The 17,848-nt window shown below is 48.5% G+C and overlaps 1 protein-coding gene across 5 annotated transcripts in view; it reads left to right on the top strand.

The window, feature by feature from the left end:
• The window catches only part of LOC137323481 (obscurin-like protein 1), a 270,089-nt gene that overhangs the window by 204,651 nt on the left and 47,590 nt on the right, over positions 1-17,848 (top strand). For 4 of the 5 annotated variants that reach the window (XM_067986989.1, XM_067986986.1, XM_067986987.1 and 1 more), the window contains 3 exons: positions 1,011-1,286; positions 8,726-9,001; positions 17,184-17,450. In XM_067986989.1, coding sequence (XP_067843090.1) covers positions 1,011-1,286; positions 8,726-9,001; positions 17,184-17,450 — 819 coding nt within the window. The remainder of the gene's footprint in view (positions 1-1,010; positions 1,287-8,725; positions 9,002-17,183; positions 17,451-17,848) is intronic. The other variant, XM_067986988.1, reaches the window with a different exon arrangement.

Below are 17,848 nucleotides of genomic sequence, written 5' to 3'. Positions count from 1 at the left end.
GTGGTGATCCTGAGTGACCAACACTCTTAGTTTTATGGGCGTAACTCGATCGTGGTGATCCTGAGTGACCGACACTCCTGGTTTTATGGGCGTGACATGATCGCAGTGATCCTGAGTGACCAACACTCCTGGTTTTATGGGCGTGACATGATCGCAGTGATCCTGGGTGACTAACACTCCGGGTTTTATGGGCGTGACACGATCGCGGCGATCCTGAGTGACCGACGCTCCGGGTTTTATGGGCGTGACATGATCGCAGTGATCCTGGGTGACTAACACTCCGGGTTTTATGGGCGTGACACGATCGCGGCGATCCTGAGTGACCGACGCTCCGGGTTTTATGGGCGTGACATGATCGCAGTGATCCTGAGTGACCAGTGCTCCAGGTTTTATGGGCGTGACATGATTGCAGTGATCCTGAGTGACCAACACTCCTGGTTTTATGGGCGTGACATGATCGCAGTGATCCTGAGTGACCAGTGCTCCTGGTTTTATGGGCGTGACATGATCGCAGTTATCCTGGGTGACCAACACTCCTGGTTTTATGGGCGTGACACGATCGCAGTGATCCTGAGTGACCAACGCTCCGGGTTTTATGGGCGTGACACGATCGCAGTGATCCTGAGTGACCAACGCTTCGGGTTTTATGGGCGTGACATGATCGCAGTGATCCTGAGTGACCAACACTCCGGGTTTTATGGGCGTGACATGATCGCAGTGATCCTGAGTGACCAACGCTCCGGGTTTTATGGGCGTGACATGATCGCAGTGATCCTGAGTGACCAACACTCCGGGTTTTATGGGCGTGACATGATCGCAGTGATCCTGAGTGACCAACGCTTCGGGTTTTATGGGCGTGACATGATCGCAGTGATCCTGAGTGACCAACGCTTCGGGTTTTATGGGCGTGACATGATCGCAGTGATCCTGAGTGACCAACGCTTCGGGTTTTATGGGCGTGACATGATCGCTGTGAATCTGAGTGACCGACGCTCTGGGTCTTCTTGCAGACCCTCCAGCGATGATCGTGGGAAGCACCAAGATCGCGGAGCACCGCTGTTTCATGGAGTCCGAGGTCATCTCCATGACCTGCGAGCTTTCTCGCCCCGATGTTGATGTCCGATGGTACAGGGACGGCACGGAACTGCTGCCCAGCGACAAGATCAAGATCGAGTCGCGGGGTCTGACCAGGGAGCTGATGATCTTCGACTCGGAGCCGTGTGACACCGGCCAATACGTCTGCGACACGGGCAGCGATAAACTGGCCTTTAAAGTGACAGTCACAGGTACCTGTCCACGTGAGGCGGTGGTAATTTGTTATACCGTTTTAATGCTCACTATGCTATTCATCCTCCTCTCCTTCAGGCGCCTTCAGCTTTCACGGGTGCCCATCGCTCTCGCCAGGACACTGGGGAGAACTCCACCGCTCTTCCTCAAAATAGTGGCCGTGGGACCTTTTACGTCTACCTGAGAGGGCAGGCGAGGCCCCATCCGAAATACGGCACCCCCGACAGTGCAGCACTCCCTCAGTACTGCACTGCAATGTCGGCCTGGATTATGGGTTCAAGTCTCTGGAGTGGGACTTGAACCTTCTGACTCAGAGGCGGGAGTGTTACCCACTGAGCCACGGCTGACGCCCGCAGATAAGACCATCAAGGTGATTCCTGCCACAGCCCACACAAGTCTCCGCCATGGCCTTCCCCCCACCCGCCCCAGACCTCTATATTCTCTTCCAAACCCCCGTGTGAATCAAACAGATCCCTGGAACCCACAATCCCCAATCCCAACACAGATTGGTCCAATTCTTTTCTAAGATCATCAAATCAGATCATTTGTTCTCCATTATCCAATGAGAATAAAACATAACTCAGGCAATGCGATAGGACGGCCAGCGGCCACGCGCTCAGGCCCAGGGTTCACGACCGGCGACCAATCACTGAGGCCCAAAGCGTTGGCCTCCTCCGGGGACGCTGTGCATTGTGGGTAGCCGCGGAGTTTCCCGCTCCTCACTGGGATAAGCTGACGGCGGTGGCCGGGGAATAGCTGAAATCGCTGAGGGAAAGGAGCAGCGAGTTCTTCGTAAAGAATGTCCTTTGGGCCCGGTCACTTTTCCCTGACCGGTCTCCGAAATTCCGCGATTCACTAGATTGACTCCTGGGATGTCCTATGAGGAGAGATTGAGTAGAATGGGCCTATACTCTCTGGAGTTTAGAAGACTGAGAGGTGATCTCATTGAAACATATAAGATTCTGAGAGGGCTTGACAAGGTAGATGCTGAGAGGCTGTTTCCCCTGGCTGGAGAGTCTAGAACTATGGGACATAACCGGGGACGTTATACTGGATCTGTATAAAACACTATTTAGGCCACAGCTTGAGTACTGCGTACAGTTCTGGTCACCACATTACAGGAAAGATATGATTGCACTAGAGAGGGTAGAGAGGAGATTTACGGCGATGTTGCCAGGGCTGGAGAATTTTAGATGTGAGGAAAGATTGGATAGGCTGGGGTTGTTTTCCTGGGAACAGAGGAGGCTGAGGGGAGATTTAATTGAGGTGTATAAAATTATGAGGGGCCTAGATAGAGTGGATAGGGAGGACCTATTTCCCTTAGCAGAGGGGTCAGTGACCAGGGGGCATAGATTTAAAGTAATTGGTAGAAGGATTAGAGGGGAGCTGAGGAAAAGATTTTTCACCCAGAGGGTGGTGGGGGTCTGGAACTCACTGCCTGAGAGGGTGGGAGAGGCAGAAACCCTCAACTCATTTAAAAAGTACCTGGATGTGCACCTGAAGTGCTGTAACCTACAGGGCTACGGACCAAGTGCTGGAAAGTGGGATTAGGCTGGGTGGTTCATTTTCGGCCAGCACAGACACGATGGACTGAATGGCCTCCTTCTGTGCCGTCTATTTTCTATGATTCTATGGTCTCAGGATAAGGGGTCGGCCATTTAGGACCGAGATGAGGAGAAATCTCATCACTCAGAGGATTGTGAATCTTTGGAATTCTCTGTCCCAGAGGGCTGTGGATGCTGAGTCATTGAGTATATTCAAGGCTGAGATCAATAGATTTTTTAAAAATTCTTTCATGGGATGTGGGCGTCGCTGGCGAGGCTGGCATTTATTGCCCATCCCTAATTGCCCTTGAGAAGGTGGCGGTGAGCCGCTTTCTTGAACCGCTGCAGTCCGTGTGGTGACGGTTCTCCCACAGTGCTGTTAGGAAGGGAGTTCCAGGATTTTGACCCAGCGACGATGAAGGAACGGCGATATATTTCCAAGTCGGGATGGCGTGTGACTTGGAGGGGAACGTGCAGGTGGTGTTGTTCCCATGTGCCTGCTGCTCTTGTCCTTCTAGGTGGTAGAGGTCGTGGGTTTGGGAGGTGCTGTCGAAGAAGCCTTGGCGAGTTGCTGCAGTGCATCCTGTGGATGGTACACACTGCAGACACTGTGCGCCGGTGGTGAAGGGAGTGAATGTTTAGGGTGGTGGATGGGGTGCCAATCAAGCGGGCTGCGTTGTCCTGGATTGTGTCGAGCTTCTTGAGTGTTGTTGGAGCTGCACTCATCCATGCAAGTAGAGAGTATTCCATCACACTCCTGACTTGTGCCTTGATGGTGGAAAGGCTTTGGGGACTAAGGAGGTGAGTCACTCGCTGCAGAATACCCAGCCTCTGATCTGCTCTTGTAGCCACAGTATTTATATTAAGATTTTTGAACTCTAGGGGAATCAAGGGATATGGGGATCGGGTGGGAAAGTGGAGTTGAGGTCGAAGATCAGCCATGATCTGATTGAACGGCGGAGCAGGCTCGAGGGGCCGTATGGCCTACTCCTGCTCCTATTTCTTATGTTCTTATCTGATTATGTGTTTTTCTGGATGGGCCATCCGGTGGGGTCCTGTAAGTGGCCTGACTTGGTTCCATGGGATTGTCCTTGTTAATCCTGTTTGAAACGTCCCAGTGAGCCCCTTCTCTCTCCGCAGGGAGACTATTACAGTTACAGACTGCCCTGAGGCCGATCCTCACTCAGAGGTCCCAACACGGACACTATCTGCATGGTAACCCTGTCAAAGTGTTACCTAATCCCCGCAGACATAATTAGACGGGTTCACCGAGGGGTTGGCTCGCTGGTATTTTGATGATAAACAACAGGTGACATTGGTTTAAATTTTAATACCTCATCCTGCAGACCTTAACACCAACCCCTCCTCCCCCAGACCTAACAGAGATTAATTCTGGAAGTGTGTGTAAGAGAAAGACAGCGAGCGAGAGAGAGACAGACAGACAGACAGATGCAGAGAGAGACGCAGATAGAAAGAGATGGACAGAGAGAGTCAGAGAGAGAGACAGAGAGCGATAGAAACAGACAGACCGACAGAGAGAGAGATAGAACATAAGAACATCAGAAATAGGAGCAAGATTAGGCCATATGGCCCCTCGAGCCTGCCCCGCCATTCAATCAGATCATGGCTGATCTTCGACCTCAACTCCACTTTCCTGCCCGATCGCCATATCCCTTGATTCCCCTAGAGTCCAAAAATCTATCGATCTCAGTCTTGAATATACTCAACGACTGAGCATCCACAGCCCTCTGGGGTAGAGAATTCCAAAGATTCACAACCCTCTGAGTGAAGAAATTTCTCCTCATCTCAGTCCTAAATGGCCGACCCCTTATCCTGAGACTATGACCCCTAGTTCTAGACTCTCTAGCCAGGGGAAACAACCTCTCAGCATCTACCCTGTCAAGGCCCCTCAGAATCTTATATGTTTCAATGAGATCACCTCTCATTCTTCTAAACTCCAGTGAGTATAGGCCCATTCTACTCAATCTCTCCTCATAGGGCAACCCTCTCATCCCAGGAATCAATCTAGTGAACCTTCATTGCACCGCCTCTAAGGCAAGTATATCCTCCCTTAGATAAGGAGACCAAAACTGTCCACAGTACTCCAGGTGAGGTCTCACTAAAGCCCTGTACAATTGCAGCAAGACTTCCTTACTCTTGTACTCCAACCCCCTTGCAATAAAGGCCAACATACCATTTGCCTTCCTAATTGCTCGCTGTACCTGCATACTAACTTTGTGTTTCGTGTACAAGGACATCCAAATTCCTCTGAACACCAACATTTAATAGTTTCTCACCATTTAAAAAATTCTGTTTTTCTGTTCTTCCTACCAAAGTGAATAACCTCACATTTCCCCACATTATACTCCATCTAGAAGACAGAATCAGACAGAGAGACAGACTCAGACATAGAGAGAAATAAAAACAGAAAGTGCTGGAGAAGCTCGGCAAATCAGGCAGCATCTGTGGATAAAGGAACGGAGCTAATGTTTCAGGTCGATGACCTTCTGTCAGAGCTGCCGAAGTTCAGACGGAGAGTCATCGACCTGAATCATTAACTCTGTTTCTCTCTCCACAGATCCTCCCTGACTTGCTGAGTATTTCCAGCATTTTCTGTTTTTATTTCAGATTTCCAGCATCTGCAGTATTTTGTTTGAGACAGAGAGAGAGAGAGAGAGACAGAGACACAACGAGAGACAGAAAGAGAGATACAGAGAGAGAGAGACAGAGAGAAAGACTCACATAGAGCGAGAGGCAGAGAGAGAGACAGAGAGAGAGAGATACAGAGAGAGAGAGACAGAGAGAAAGACTCACATAGAGCGAGAGACAGAGAGAGACAGAGACACAGCGAGAGACAGAGAGAGAGAGATACGGAGAGAGAGACTGAGAGAAAGACTCACATAGAGCGAGAGACAGAGAGAGAGACAGAGACACAGCGAGAGACAGACAGAGAGAGAGAGAGAGAGATACAGAGAGAGAGACAGAGAGAAAGACTCACATGGAGCGAAAGACAGAGAAAGAGAGACAGAGACACAGCGAGAGACAGAGAGAAAGAGATACGGAGAGAGAGACAGAGAGAAAGACTCACATGGAGCAAGAGACAGAGAGAGAGAGAAAGAGAGAGGGAGGGACATAGAGAGAGACAGAGACAGAGAGACACAGAGAGAGAGACAGACAGAGAGACAGAAACAGATAGAGAGACAGAGAGAAAAAGAGAGAGAAAGGCCTTGATTTTAATTCCCCCCACCTGGCAAACACCATTTCAACCATTTTAGCCACGGAAAGGGTCTTTAAAAGAATCACATTTAAATGTTAGGGTTTTGAAGCAAAGCTTACTCACACAGGTTTTTTTAAACAGACTGAGATGAAAAGTGATTCAAATGTGAATGAGTTGGGCACTGAAGTTGTTTCCCCAAAAGTGGAAAACAATAAATAGTTTGCGAGCCTGCCTCAGTTATCGACAAAACACCTCACGCCCATTGTGGTGGGAAGTCCTTGTTCCCAGGTGTTTGGCATGGACTGTCTGGCATAAGCTCTCCCCTCTGGTCGTAAATACGGGAGATACATGTAGGGACAGAAACACAGACCCAACGGTCAGGTTTTAAACAGAGAGCTGCTGGGACAGGACTTTGGCAGACTCTGAAGGTTAGAAAGCAGGAGAGTAGTTAGTGGTCATACTTATGTCAAGGCAAGACGATCTACTGATGTGGGGAGGCGTGGCGTATTCATTATTTTGTATTATTACGCAAAGACCAGTTGTACTGATGGGATTAAGTGAGTCCGACCATAACTGTTGCCCTGTAGGTTCACGTGCTCTCTGAGAAATAGAACGATTCATAACTGACTTCCTCTTACCAAGTGTTTGAAAAGATTGGAGAAGTGCATGTAGAGGATTATGCAAGAGACACGGCATCCAATTCGAATCACAAAGGGTTACACACTGGGTTACGTTACCGCATGGTTAATTATTGGATAGTACGGGTAACACCCCTAAACATAAAATGCTCCGAGCACTGACGGGAGTGACCAGCATTGTTGTATCCAAGAGAATAGCTAAGGCAAGACCTGAAACTTGTAGCATCATAGAATCATGTAGCACAGAAGAAGGCCATTCGGCCCACTGTGTCTGTGCCGGCTCTTTGAAAAAGCTATCCAATTAGTCCCCCACCCAAACCCTGCTCTTTCCCCTTAGCCCTACAAGTTTTTCCTTTTCAAGTATTTATCCAATTCCCTTTTGAAAGTTATTATTGAATCTGCTTCCACCGCCCTTTCAGGCAGCGCATTCCAGATCATAACAACTCACTGCGTAAAAAAAATTCTCCTCATCTCCCCTCTGGTTCTTTTGCCAATTATCTTAAATCTGTGTCCTCTGGTTACCGACCCTCCTGCCACTGGAATCAGTTTCTCCCCATCGACTATCAAAACCCTGAATAATTTTGAACACCTCTATCAAATCTCCCCTTAACCTCCTCTGCTCTAAGGAGAACAATCCCAGCTTCTCCAGTCTCTCCACATAACTGAAGTCCCTCATCCCTGGTACCATTCTAGTAAATCTCCTCTGCACCCTCTCTAAGACCTTCACATCCTTCCTAAAGTGCGGTGCCCAGAATTGAACACAATACTCCAGCTGAGGCCCAACCAGTGTTTTATAAAGGTTTGGCATAACTTCCTTGCTCTTGTACTCAATGCCTCTATTAATAAAGCCCAGGATCCCATATGCTTTTTTAACAGCCTTCTCAACTTGTCCTGCCACCTTCAAAGATTTGTGTACGTACACCCCCAGCTCTCTCTGTTCCTGCATTCCCTTTAAAATTATACCAAACATATTACCCACCATCGGAGGTCAGGTATCCAGGCTTTACTTGCAACTTTACTTGCAAGAGTGCAGTTTTGGAAGACATGGTGAATGTTACATGAGAGAGTCGGGGGACTGGATTAGACACGAGCCCCTTCTGTGCTGAAATTTCTACTGAATATGGTACACTCGCAGCGTAAAGGGAGAGGTTAGAAGGAATGGACTATTAGAACATGGATCCATTACCCACACAGGTGGTCATCGAAATCAAGTCAGTAAGAGGGCGTCAGGTCAACATAGAATTACGTGGAATTTGCAGCACAGAAACAGGCCATTCAGCCCATCTGGTCTATGCTGGGTGCTAATGCTTCACTTGGGGCCTCCTCCCACCCTACTTCGTCTCATCCTAAACAGTTGAGAAGGAAATATTGAAGGGGTTTGGGGAAAGAGCAGGGAAATGGGATGAGTAGGATCCTTCAACTGAACAGCATGAACGATTGGCGAGCAGCCTCCTTCTTACGGTGACATGTGGTGTCTATTTTCATAGAAAACATAACAAGCCCAGGTAAGTACTAATCTAATAGTCTTATATCAGCGACTGGCACAATGGTGGAACCAATCATCAGGATGCTTGGCTTGGCTCGTTTGGTAGCACTCGCTCCTCTGAGTTAAGACGTCGTGGGTTCGATTCCCCACTCCACAGACATGAGCACATAATTTAGGCTGAGACTCCCAGTGCCAGTACCGGGGGAGTGCTGCACTGTCGGAGGTGCCGTCTTTCGGATGAGGCGTTAAACCGAGGCCCCGTCTGCCCTCTCAGGTGGATGTAAAAGATCCCACGGCCGCTATTTCAAAGAAGAGCAGGGGGAGTCCTCCCCGGCGTCCTGACCAATATTTATCCCTCAACGAGCAGCTAAAAACAGATTACCTGGCCATTATCATATTGCTGTTTGTGGGATCTTGCTGTGCGCAAATTGGCAGCCCCACTTCCTACATTACAACAGTGACCACACTTCAAAAATACGTCATGGGCTGTAACGCTGAGGGGGCGAGAGGTGATGTATCGATGAAATCTCTCTCTCCTTTCTCTCTCCACCAGAGGCCCCGGTGTTGTTTACGAACAAGGGGAAGTGTCCGGAAGAGATCTCCGCCAACGAGAACGGTAACGCGGTGCTGTCTGTCATCGTCTCCAAGGAGACCGCCAGCGTCACCTGGTACAGGCACAAGGAGGAGGTGCCCGAGGGGGAGAAGTATGAGTGGAAGAACGAATCACGAGTGCACAGTCTGATCATCAAGAACGTCCTCAAGGGAGATTGCGGAATCTACACCTGCCGGTCCACGCACGACAAGATGATGTTCAACGTGAGCTTGACAGGTACGAGTTGGGGTTAGGAGGAGCGACACGGGCAAAAGGTGGTGCGGGGGGGGGGGGTGGGAGGGGTGCGGGGAAGGTGGGCACTAAGCCTGGCAGAGGTGGTGAGTAGGGGCAGTGCCAATATCAGAGATACCTCAGGGTCCCCGTAAAGTAACTCAACAACAACTTGCATTTATATAGCACCTTTAGTGCAGCAAAAAGTCCCAAGGTGTTTGACCAAGCTTTTGGTCACCTGTCCTAATATCTCCTTATGTGGCTCGGTGTCAAATTTTGTCTGATTTACGCTCCTGTGAAGCGCCTTGGGGACGTTTTACTACATTGAAGGCGCTGTATAAATGCAAGTTGTTGTTGTTGTTTGAGAATCATAGGAACATAGGAACAGGAGGAGGCCGTTCAGCCCCTCGAGCCTGTTCCACCATTCAGTTAGATCGTGGCTGATCTGTATCTTAACTCCACCTACCCGCCTTGGTTCCCTAACCCTTAATCCCCTTACCCAACAAAAATCTATCGATCTCAGTTTTGACATTTTCAATTGACCCCCGGCCCCAACAGCTTTTTGGGGGAGAGAGTTCCAGATTTCCACTCCCCTTTGTGTGAAGAAGTGCTTCCTGACATCACCCTTGAACTAAGATCCTCGTCTCTCCTGCTTTCATCCCTTCTTCTACCCTGCACGGCCCCTAAAATATATAAACGTAGTAACAGTTTCAGGTGGGAGAAGCCCTTCTGTCCATCTAGCCCACCTATCCCCAGTATTCCAATGGTGCATTTCTAATGAGATGGGAGATAACATAAAACTAAAGGGAAGAGCGTATAAAAATAAAAAGTGTAGATCCAGAGGACTGGGAGAGATAAAAAGAACAGCAAAGGAAGGCAAAAAAAAAGATAGTCAGAGCAGAAAAGAAGGGAATACAGAAAGAAACTTGTGAGGGATATCAAGATTAACACAAAAAGTTTTTTGAATATTAGAAGAGAAAGGGGAGTTAAGGGTAATGTGGGCTCTTTAAAAACAGATGAGGGTAATGTTACAAATGAAAATAAGAAGATGACAGACTTGTTAAATAATTACTTCTATCAGTCTTCACAGTAGGGGAAGAGGATAATATACCTGATATTCCAGGGAAACTAACAATGAATCAAGGACTGGAACTCACTGAAGTTAAAGTAAGCAAGAAAACAGAATTAGAAAAAATAATGGCACTAAAGACTGACAAATCCCCAGGACCTGATGGTTTCCACCCCAGGGTTTTAAAGGAAGCAGGTTGAGGAAATTGCAGATGCTTTAGCCGTAATCTTCCAAAGCTCTCTCGATTCAGGAATTGTCCCTTTGGATTGTGAAATTGCAAATGTAATTCCATTATTTAAGAAAGATGAATGAGAGAAATCAGGAAATTATAGGCCTGTTAGTCTAACGTCTGTGGTGGGGAAGTTATTGGAATCTATAATTAAGGACAGAGTGACTGAGCACTTAGAGGAATTTGAGCTGATTAGCGAGAGCCAACAGGGAATTGTAAAGGGTAGGTCATGTCTAACGAACCCAATTGAAATTTTTGAGGAAATAACTAAAGTAGTAGACAACAAAAACTTGCATTAATATAGCGCCTTTAACGTAGTAAAACGTCCCAAGGCGCTTCACAGGAAGGTAATCAAACAAAATTTGACACCAATCCATATAAAGAGATGTTAGGACAGGAAAGAGGTGGGTTTTAAAGAGCGTCTTAAAGGAGGAGCGGTCAAGAGGTTGAGAGGCGGAGAGGTTTAGGGAGGGAATTCCAGAACTTAGGGCCTAGGCAGCTGAAGGCACGGCCACCAATGGTGGAGTGATTAAAATCGGGGATGCACAAGAGGCCAGAATTGGAGAAGCGCAGAGACCTCAGATGGTCGTAGGGCTGGAGGAGGTTACAGAGCTAGGGAGGGGTGAGGTCATGGAGGGATTTGAAAACAAGGATGAAAATTTTAAAATTGAGACGTTCCTGGACTGGGAGCCAATGTAAGTCAGCGAGCACAGGGATGATGGGTGAACGGGATTTGGTGAGAGTTAGGATACGGGCAGCAGAGTTTTGGATGAGCTCATGTTTACGGAGGGTGGAGGATGGGAGGCCAGCCAGGAGAGCATTGGAATAGTCAAGTCTAGAGGGAACAAAGGCATGGATGAGGGTTTCAGCAGCAGATGGGCTGAGGCAGGGGCGGAGACGGGCTATGTTACGGAGGTGGAAGTCGGCGGTCTTGGTGATGGAGCGGATATGTGGTCGGAAGCTCATCTCAGGATCAAATAGGTCACCAAGGTTGTGAATGGTCTGGTTCAGCCTCAGACAGGGCGAGGGAGAGGGATGGAGTCGGTGGCTCGGGAACGGAGTTTGTGACTGGGTCTGAAGACAATGGGTTCGGTCTTCCCAATATTTATTTGGAGGGATCTTTTAGTCATGTCAGACAAGCAGCGTGACAAATCAGAGACAATGGAGGGGTAACGGGAGGTGGTGGTGAGGTAGAGCATTTGGAACCTGACGTGTTTTCGGATGATGTCGCCCTGGGGCAGCATGTTGGTGAGAAATAGGAGGGGCCAAGGATACATCCTTGGGGACTGCAGAGGTAATGGTGCGGGAGCGGGAGCAGGAAGAGAAGCCATTGCAGGTGATTCTCTGGCTACGACTGACCAGATAAGAATGGAACCAGGCGAGGGCAGTCCCACCCAGCTGGATGATGGAGGAGAGGCGTTTGAGGAGGATGGTGTGGTCAACCATGGCTGCAGACAGGTCGAGAAGGATGAGGAGGGATAGTTTACCACTGTCACAGTCATGTAGAATGTCATTTGTGACTTTGATAAGATCCATTTCAGTACAGTGGCGGGGCGGAAACCTGATTAGGAATGTCTATGGATGTAGTTTATATGGACTTCCAGAAGGCATTTGATAAGATTCCACATAAGAGACTGTTAGCTAAAATTGAAGCTCATGGAATTGAAGACACATTATTGACCTGGTTAGGAGATTGGTTAGGTGGTGGAAGACAGAGAGTAGGGACAATGGGTAAGCACTCAAATTGGAAGGAAGTGACTATTGGTGTCCCACAAGGATCTGTGCTGGGGCCTCAACTATTCACTATATTTATTAATGACTTAGATAACACAATACAGAGCCATATATTTGAGTCTGCCGCTGACACAAAGATAGGTGGCATAGTAAGATGGGAGCATAAAATTAGAAAGAGATATTGATAGATTAAGTAAGTGGGCAAAACTGTGGCAGATAGATTTCAACACAGGCAAGTGTGAGGTCATCCATTTTGGACCAAAAAAGGATAGATCTGAGTATTTTATAAATGGTGAAAAGCTAGGAACAGTGGAGGTCCAAAGAGATTTAGGAGTCCATGTACACAGATCACTAAAATGTAGTGGTCAGGTATAAAAAGTAATCAAAAAAGCTAATGGAATGTTAGCCTTTATATCTAGAGGGCTAGAACATAAAGGGGAGGAAGTTTTACTACAGCTATACAAAGTCCTGGTTGGACCATATCTGCAGTACTGTGTACAGTTCTAGGCACCATACCTTAGAAAGGATAAATTGGCTTTGGAAGGAGAACAGCGCAGATTCACCAGAATGTTAATAATACTCCAAGGGTTAAATTATGAAGAGAGGTTACATAAACTAGGCTTCTATTCCCTGGAATATAAAAGGTTACGGGGTGATTTGATTGAGGTTTTTAGGGTTTTGAAAGGAATTGATAGCGTAGATAGAGAGAAACATTTTCCGCTGGTGGGGGAGTCTAGGACAAGGGGACGTAATCTTAAAATCAGAGCCAGGCCATTCAGGAGAGAAGTTAGGAAACACTTCTTCACACAAAGGGTGGTAGAAGTGTGGAACTCCCTCTCACAAAAAGCAGTAGATGCTGGCTCAATTAATAATTTTAAATCTGAGATCGATAGAGTTTTGCTTGCCAAGGGTATTAAGGGATATGGAGCCAAGGCAGGTATATGGAGTTAGGTCTCAGATCAGCCATGATCTCATTGAATGGCGGAACAGGCTCGAGGGGCTGAATGGCCTCCTCCTGCTCCTATGTTCCTGTGTGTTGACAAGAACCTGCCCCGTTCCTTCTTAAAACCCACTGAAGCTTCTCGTTCTACCACCCGTACCGGTAATCTTCTCCGTGTTTTTTTAAATCATTCTCGGGATGTGGGCGTCGCTGGCGAGGGCGGCATTTATCGCCCATCCCCAGTTGCCCCTTGAGAAGGTGGTGGTGAGTCGCCGCCTTGAACCGCTGCAGTCCGTGTGGTGAAGTGCTGTTAAGGAGGGAGTTCCAGGATTTTGACTCAGCAACGGCCAATGTATGTCCAAGGCACGACGGAACCTAGAAACATCGAGCCTGTTCCGCCGTTCACTGAGATCATTGCTGATCTGTGACCTAACTCCATACACCTGCCTTAGCCCCATATCACTTAATACCTTTGGTGTGTGACTTGGAGGGGAATTTGGAGATGATGGTGTCTCAATGCACCTGCTGCCCTTGTCCTTCTAGGTGGTGCAAGTCATGGGTTTGGGAGGTGCTGTCGAAGAAGCCTTGGTGAGTTGCTGCAGTGCATCCTGTGGATAGAACACACTGCAGCCATGGTGCGCCGGTGGTGGGGGGAGTGGAGTTTAAGCCAGAACTTATCAACCTTTTGGTAAAAAAATTTCTTTCTGCATTTCAATGAAGAGTGGGGGAGTTCTCCCCGGTGTCCTGGCCAATATTTATCCCTCAAACAATACCTAAAACTGATTATCTGGTCATTATCTCATTGCTGTTTCTGGGATCTTGCTGTGCGCAAATTGGCTGCAGCATTTCCTACATTACAACAGTGACTACACTTCAAAAAGTACTTCAATGGCTGTAAAGCACTTTGGGACATCCTGAGGTCATGAAAGACGTTATATAAATGCAAGTTCTTTCTCACAAATGTGACACTGGGTCAATCAAAGGTTTGTGCACCCTGTAGAGACCAGGAAGGTCCCAGGTTCGATCCTACGAGTCAGCTAATCTCAGACGGGGAGTCGATACAGGTGCGAAAATTGAACCTCGGCTCCCCAGGATAGGGAGAGGGAAATCAACTGGTGTTCCCACTCCCGATTGCTACCAGTGCCCCCTGCTGGAAGGCGCGCGTGTGTGAGAGTGTCGAGTGAGGACTTGGCTGTGATACTGCCTCCACAGTCAAATAGCCTGCTGGCACTCACCGTTCACGCGTGATGAACAGGAAGTTCCATAGAATTACATAGAACTTACAGCACAGTAACAGGCCGTTCGGCCCGACGGGTCCATGCTGGTGTTTATGCTCCACCCGAGCCTCCTCCCTCCCTATTTCATCTCACCCTATCGGTATATCCTTCTATTCCTTTCTCCCTCATGTACTTATCTAGGTTCCTCTTAAATGCATCTACGCTATTCGCCTCAACTACTCGAGGTAGCAAGTTGCACGCTATACAGGTCACTGGTCAGACCGCATCTGGAGTACGGTGCCCAGTTTTGGTCCCCTCACATGGTGGGCGATATAATGGCCTTGGAAGAGGTTCAGGGGAGAGCTATGAGGATGATTCCTAGCTTAAAGGACTTCAGCTACTCCGAGAGGCTCAAGGACCTTGTCTATTTACTTTAGAGCAGCGTAGACTTAGAGACGACCTGATAGAGGTTGTGGCGGCCAAGTCACTGAATGTATTCAAGAAGGAGCTGGATAGATTTCTAGACACAAAAGGCATCAAGGGGTATGGGGAGAGAGCGGGAATATGGTATTGAGATAGAGGATCAGCCATGATCATATTGAATGGCGGAGCAGGCTCGAAGGGCCGAATGGCCTACTCCTGCTCCTATTTTCGATGTTTCTATGTCTATAAAATAATTAAAGGGCTGGATCGAGTCCCCGTTGAGAGATTATTCCAGTTTGACAGATTGGGGAGGACTGGGGGTCAGGAGTTTAAACTATGGAAGAGCAGGAATAGTCTGGATGTTGGGAGGTTCTCCTTTCCCCGGAGAGCAGTGAGTCTCTGGAATGTGTTGCCGGCCGGTGTGGTCGGTGCCGACTCTCTGCTCACCTTCAAGAGGGAGCTGGACCGGTGCCTGACTGGGGCTCAGATCGCATCATATAGAAGGGAAGTGTCTTTATAGATAACACTCGGTGTCCGTGTGATCTCCTGGACTGGGTTCCATCGCCAGAGGGGATCGGAGAGGAATTTCCAGAGTATTTTTTTTCTTATTGGGGTTTTTTTCTCTATTTTTTGCCTCTCCCAGGAGATTACATGACTGCAGTGGGGGGGCGGAGGGGGAGGGGAGGGGGAAGAGCGGATGGAGGAGGTTGAGGTCAGGGGGAGGGAAGAAGTGTTTAGTCATGATGCTCCGGCCACCATGGTGTGTGGGGCGGGCTTGATGGACCGGCTGGTCTTTTCCTGCCCGTCATTTCCACATCTTCGTACATTCACATTCTATCCACTCTCTGGGTAAAGAAGTTTCTCCTGAATTCTCTATTGGATCCATTAGTGACTTTCTTATATTTTTGGTAGGAAGAATAAGGAGGCCACATACTCCTTGGAAAATAAGAGTTTAAATGGGGTAGAGGAGCAGAGGGATCTGGGGGTGCAGGTACACAAATCACTAAAAGTAGCGACGCAGGTTAATAAGGTCATTTAAAAAGGCAAAGCACTGGGGTTCATTTCTGGAAGGATAGAATTGAAAAGCAGAGAAGTTATGTTAAACTTGTTTGGACATTGATTAGGCCACACTTGGAGTACGGTGAACAGTTCTCATCTCCATATTATAAAAAGGATATAGAGGCACTGGAGAAGGTGCAATAAAGATTTACTAGGATGATACCAGAACTGAGAGGTTATACCTATCAGGAAAGATTGAACAGGCTGGGGCTCTTTTCTCTAGAAAAGAGAAGACTGAGGGGTGACCTGATAGAGGTCTTTAAGATTATGAAAGGGTTTGATAGGGTAGACGTAGAGAAGATGTTTCCACCTGTGGGGGGAGACCAGAACTAGGGGCCATAAATATAAGATAGAATCATAGAATGGTTACAGCACAGGAGGAGGCCATTCATCCTATCCAGCTCGTGCTGGCTCTTTGTAAGAGCAATCCAGTTAGTCCCGTTCCCCGCTCTTTCCCCGTATCCCTGCAAATTTTTTCCCTTCAAGTATTTATCCAATTCCTTTTTGAAATCCACGATTGAATCTGCTTCCACCGCCCTTTCAGGCGGCGCATTCCAGATCATAACAACTCGCTGCGTAAAAAAGTTTTTCCTCATGTCACCTTTGGTTCTTTTGCCAATCACCTTAAATCTGTGTCCTCTGGTTCTCGACCCTTCCGCCAATGGGAACAGTTTCTCTTTATTTACTTTATCTAAACCCTTCATGATTTTGAACACCTCGATCAAATCTCCTTGCAACCTTCTCTGCTCTAAGGAGAACAATCCCAGCTTCTCCAGCCTATCCACGTAACTGAAGTCTCTCATCCCTGGAACCATTCTAGTAAATCTTTTCTGCAGCCTCTCTAAGGCCTTCACATCCTTCCGAAAGTGCAGTGGCCAGAATTGAACACAATACTCCAATTGTGGCCGAACCAGTATTTCATAAAGGTTCAACATGACTTCCATACTTTTGTATTCTATGCCTCTATTTATAAAGCCCAGGATCCCGTATGCTTTTTTAACATCGCTAGTAAATCCAATCGGGAGTTGAGGAGAAACTTCTTTACCCAGAGAGTGGTGAGATTGTGGAACTCACTACCACAAGGAGTGGTTGAGGTGAATAACAGAGATACATTTAATGGGAAACTGGATAAACACACGAGACAGGAATTGAAGGATATGCTGATAGGGTGAGATGAAGTAAGGAGAGAGGAGGCTCTTGTAGAGCATGAATGGCATGGACCTGATGGGCCGAATGGCCTGTTCCTGTGCTGTAAGTCCTATGTAATTCTATGTAATTCATGGCCCCTAGTTTTGGTCTCCCCCACAAGTCGAAACATCCTCTCTACGTCTACCCTATCGAACGCCTGTTGGGCGAGGTGAACCTTGACCCAGGAAGGAGTGTGGGCCTTAGGGAGAAATTTGGAGGGGGGGGGGGGGGGGGGGGGGGAAAGAGGTCTCTTTCCTCATGACGTGGGGCCCAACGAGTAACCCTCGAACCTCAACACCTTCTCTCCTCCTTCTCTTTGGTCCTCCCAGAGCTACCGCTCCTGTTCGTGCTGCGGCTGGAGGATCTGCACGTACAGAAAGACGACACGGTCACCCTGTGGTGTGAGCTCTGCAAGCCCAAGGGAGACGTCTTGTGGCTCAGGGACGGGAAGGAGGTCCAGCCCAGCAGCAAGCACGTCATTAGAGCCGAGGGGCGGCTGAGGTCCTTGACCCTCGCCAGAGCGGCCGTCGAAGACGAGGGCGAATACTCCTGCGAGTCAAAGGACGACAAGACGGCAGCTCGAGTGTCCGTGAGAGGTGCGTGCGTCTCGACACGCTTTTGTTCACCCCGTATCCACTCCGTCGCCAAGGCCGCCTACTTCCACCTCCGTCCCGCCCCCCCCCCCCCCCCCTGCCTCAGCTCAGCTGCTGCTCAAACCCTCATCCGTGCCTTTGTTACCCCCGAGACGCGACTATTCCAATGATCTCCTGCCCGGCCTCCCATCTTCCACCCTCCATAAACTTGAGCTGATCCAAAACTCTGCTGCCCCGTATCCGAACTCGCACCAGGTCCCGTTCACCCATCACCCCCCCTGTGCTCGCTGACCTACACTGACCCCCCCCCCCCCCCCCCGGTCCGGCAAGGCCTCGATTTTAAAATTCTCATCCTCGCGTTCAAATCCCTCCATGGCCCTCGCCCCCTCCCTATCTCTGTA

The sequence above is a fragment of the Heptranchias perlo genome, chromosome 7 (assembly GCF_035084215.1).
Source record: "Heptranchias perlo isolate sHepPer1 chromosome 7, sHepPer1.hap1, whole genome shotgun sequence".
Lineage (NCBI taxonomy): Eukaryota > Metazoa > Chordata > Chondrichthyes > Hexanchiformes > Hexanchidae > Heptranchias > Heptranchias perlo.
Note: the sequence above shows the minus strand (reverse complement) of the source record. Positions and strands in the feature narration are given on the sequence as shown.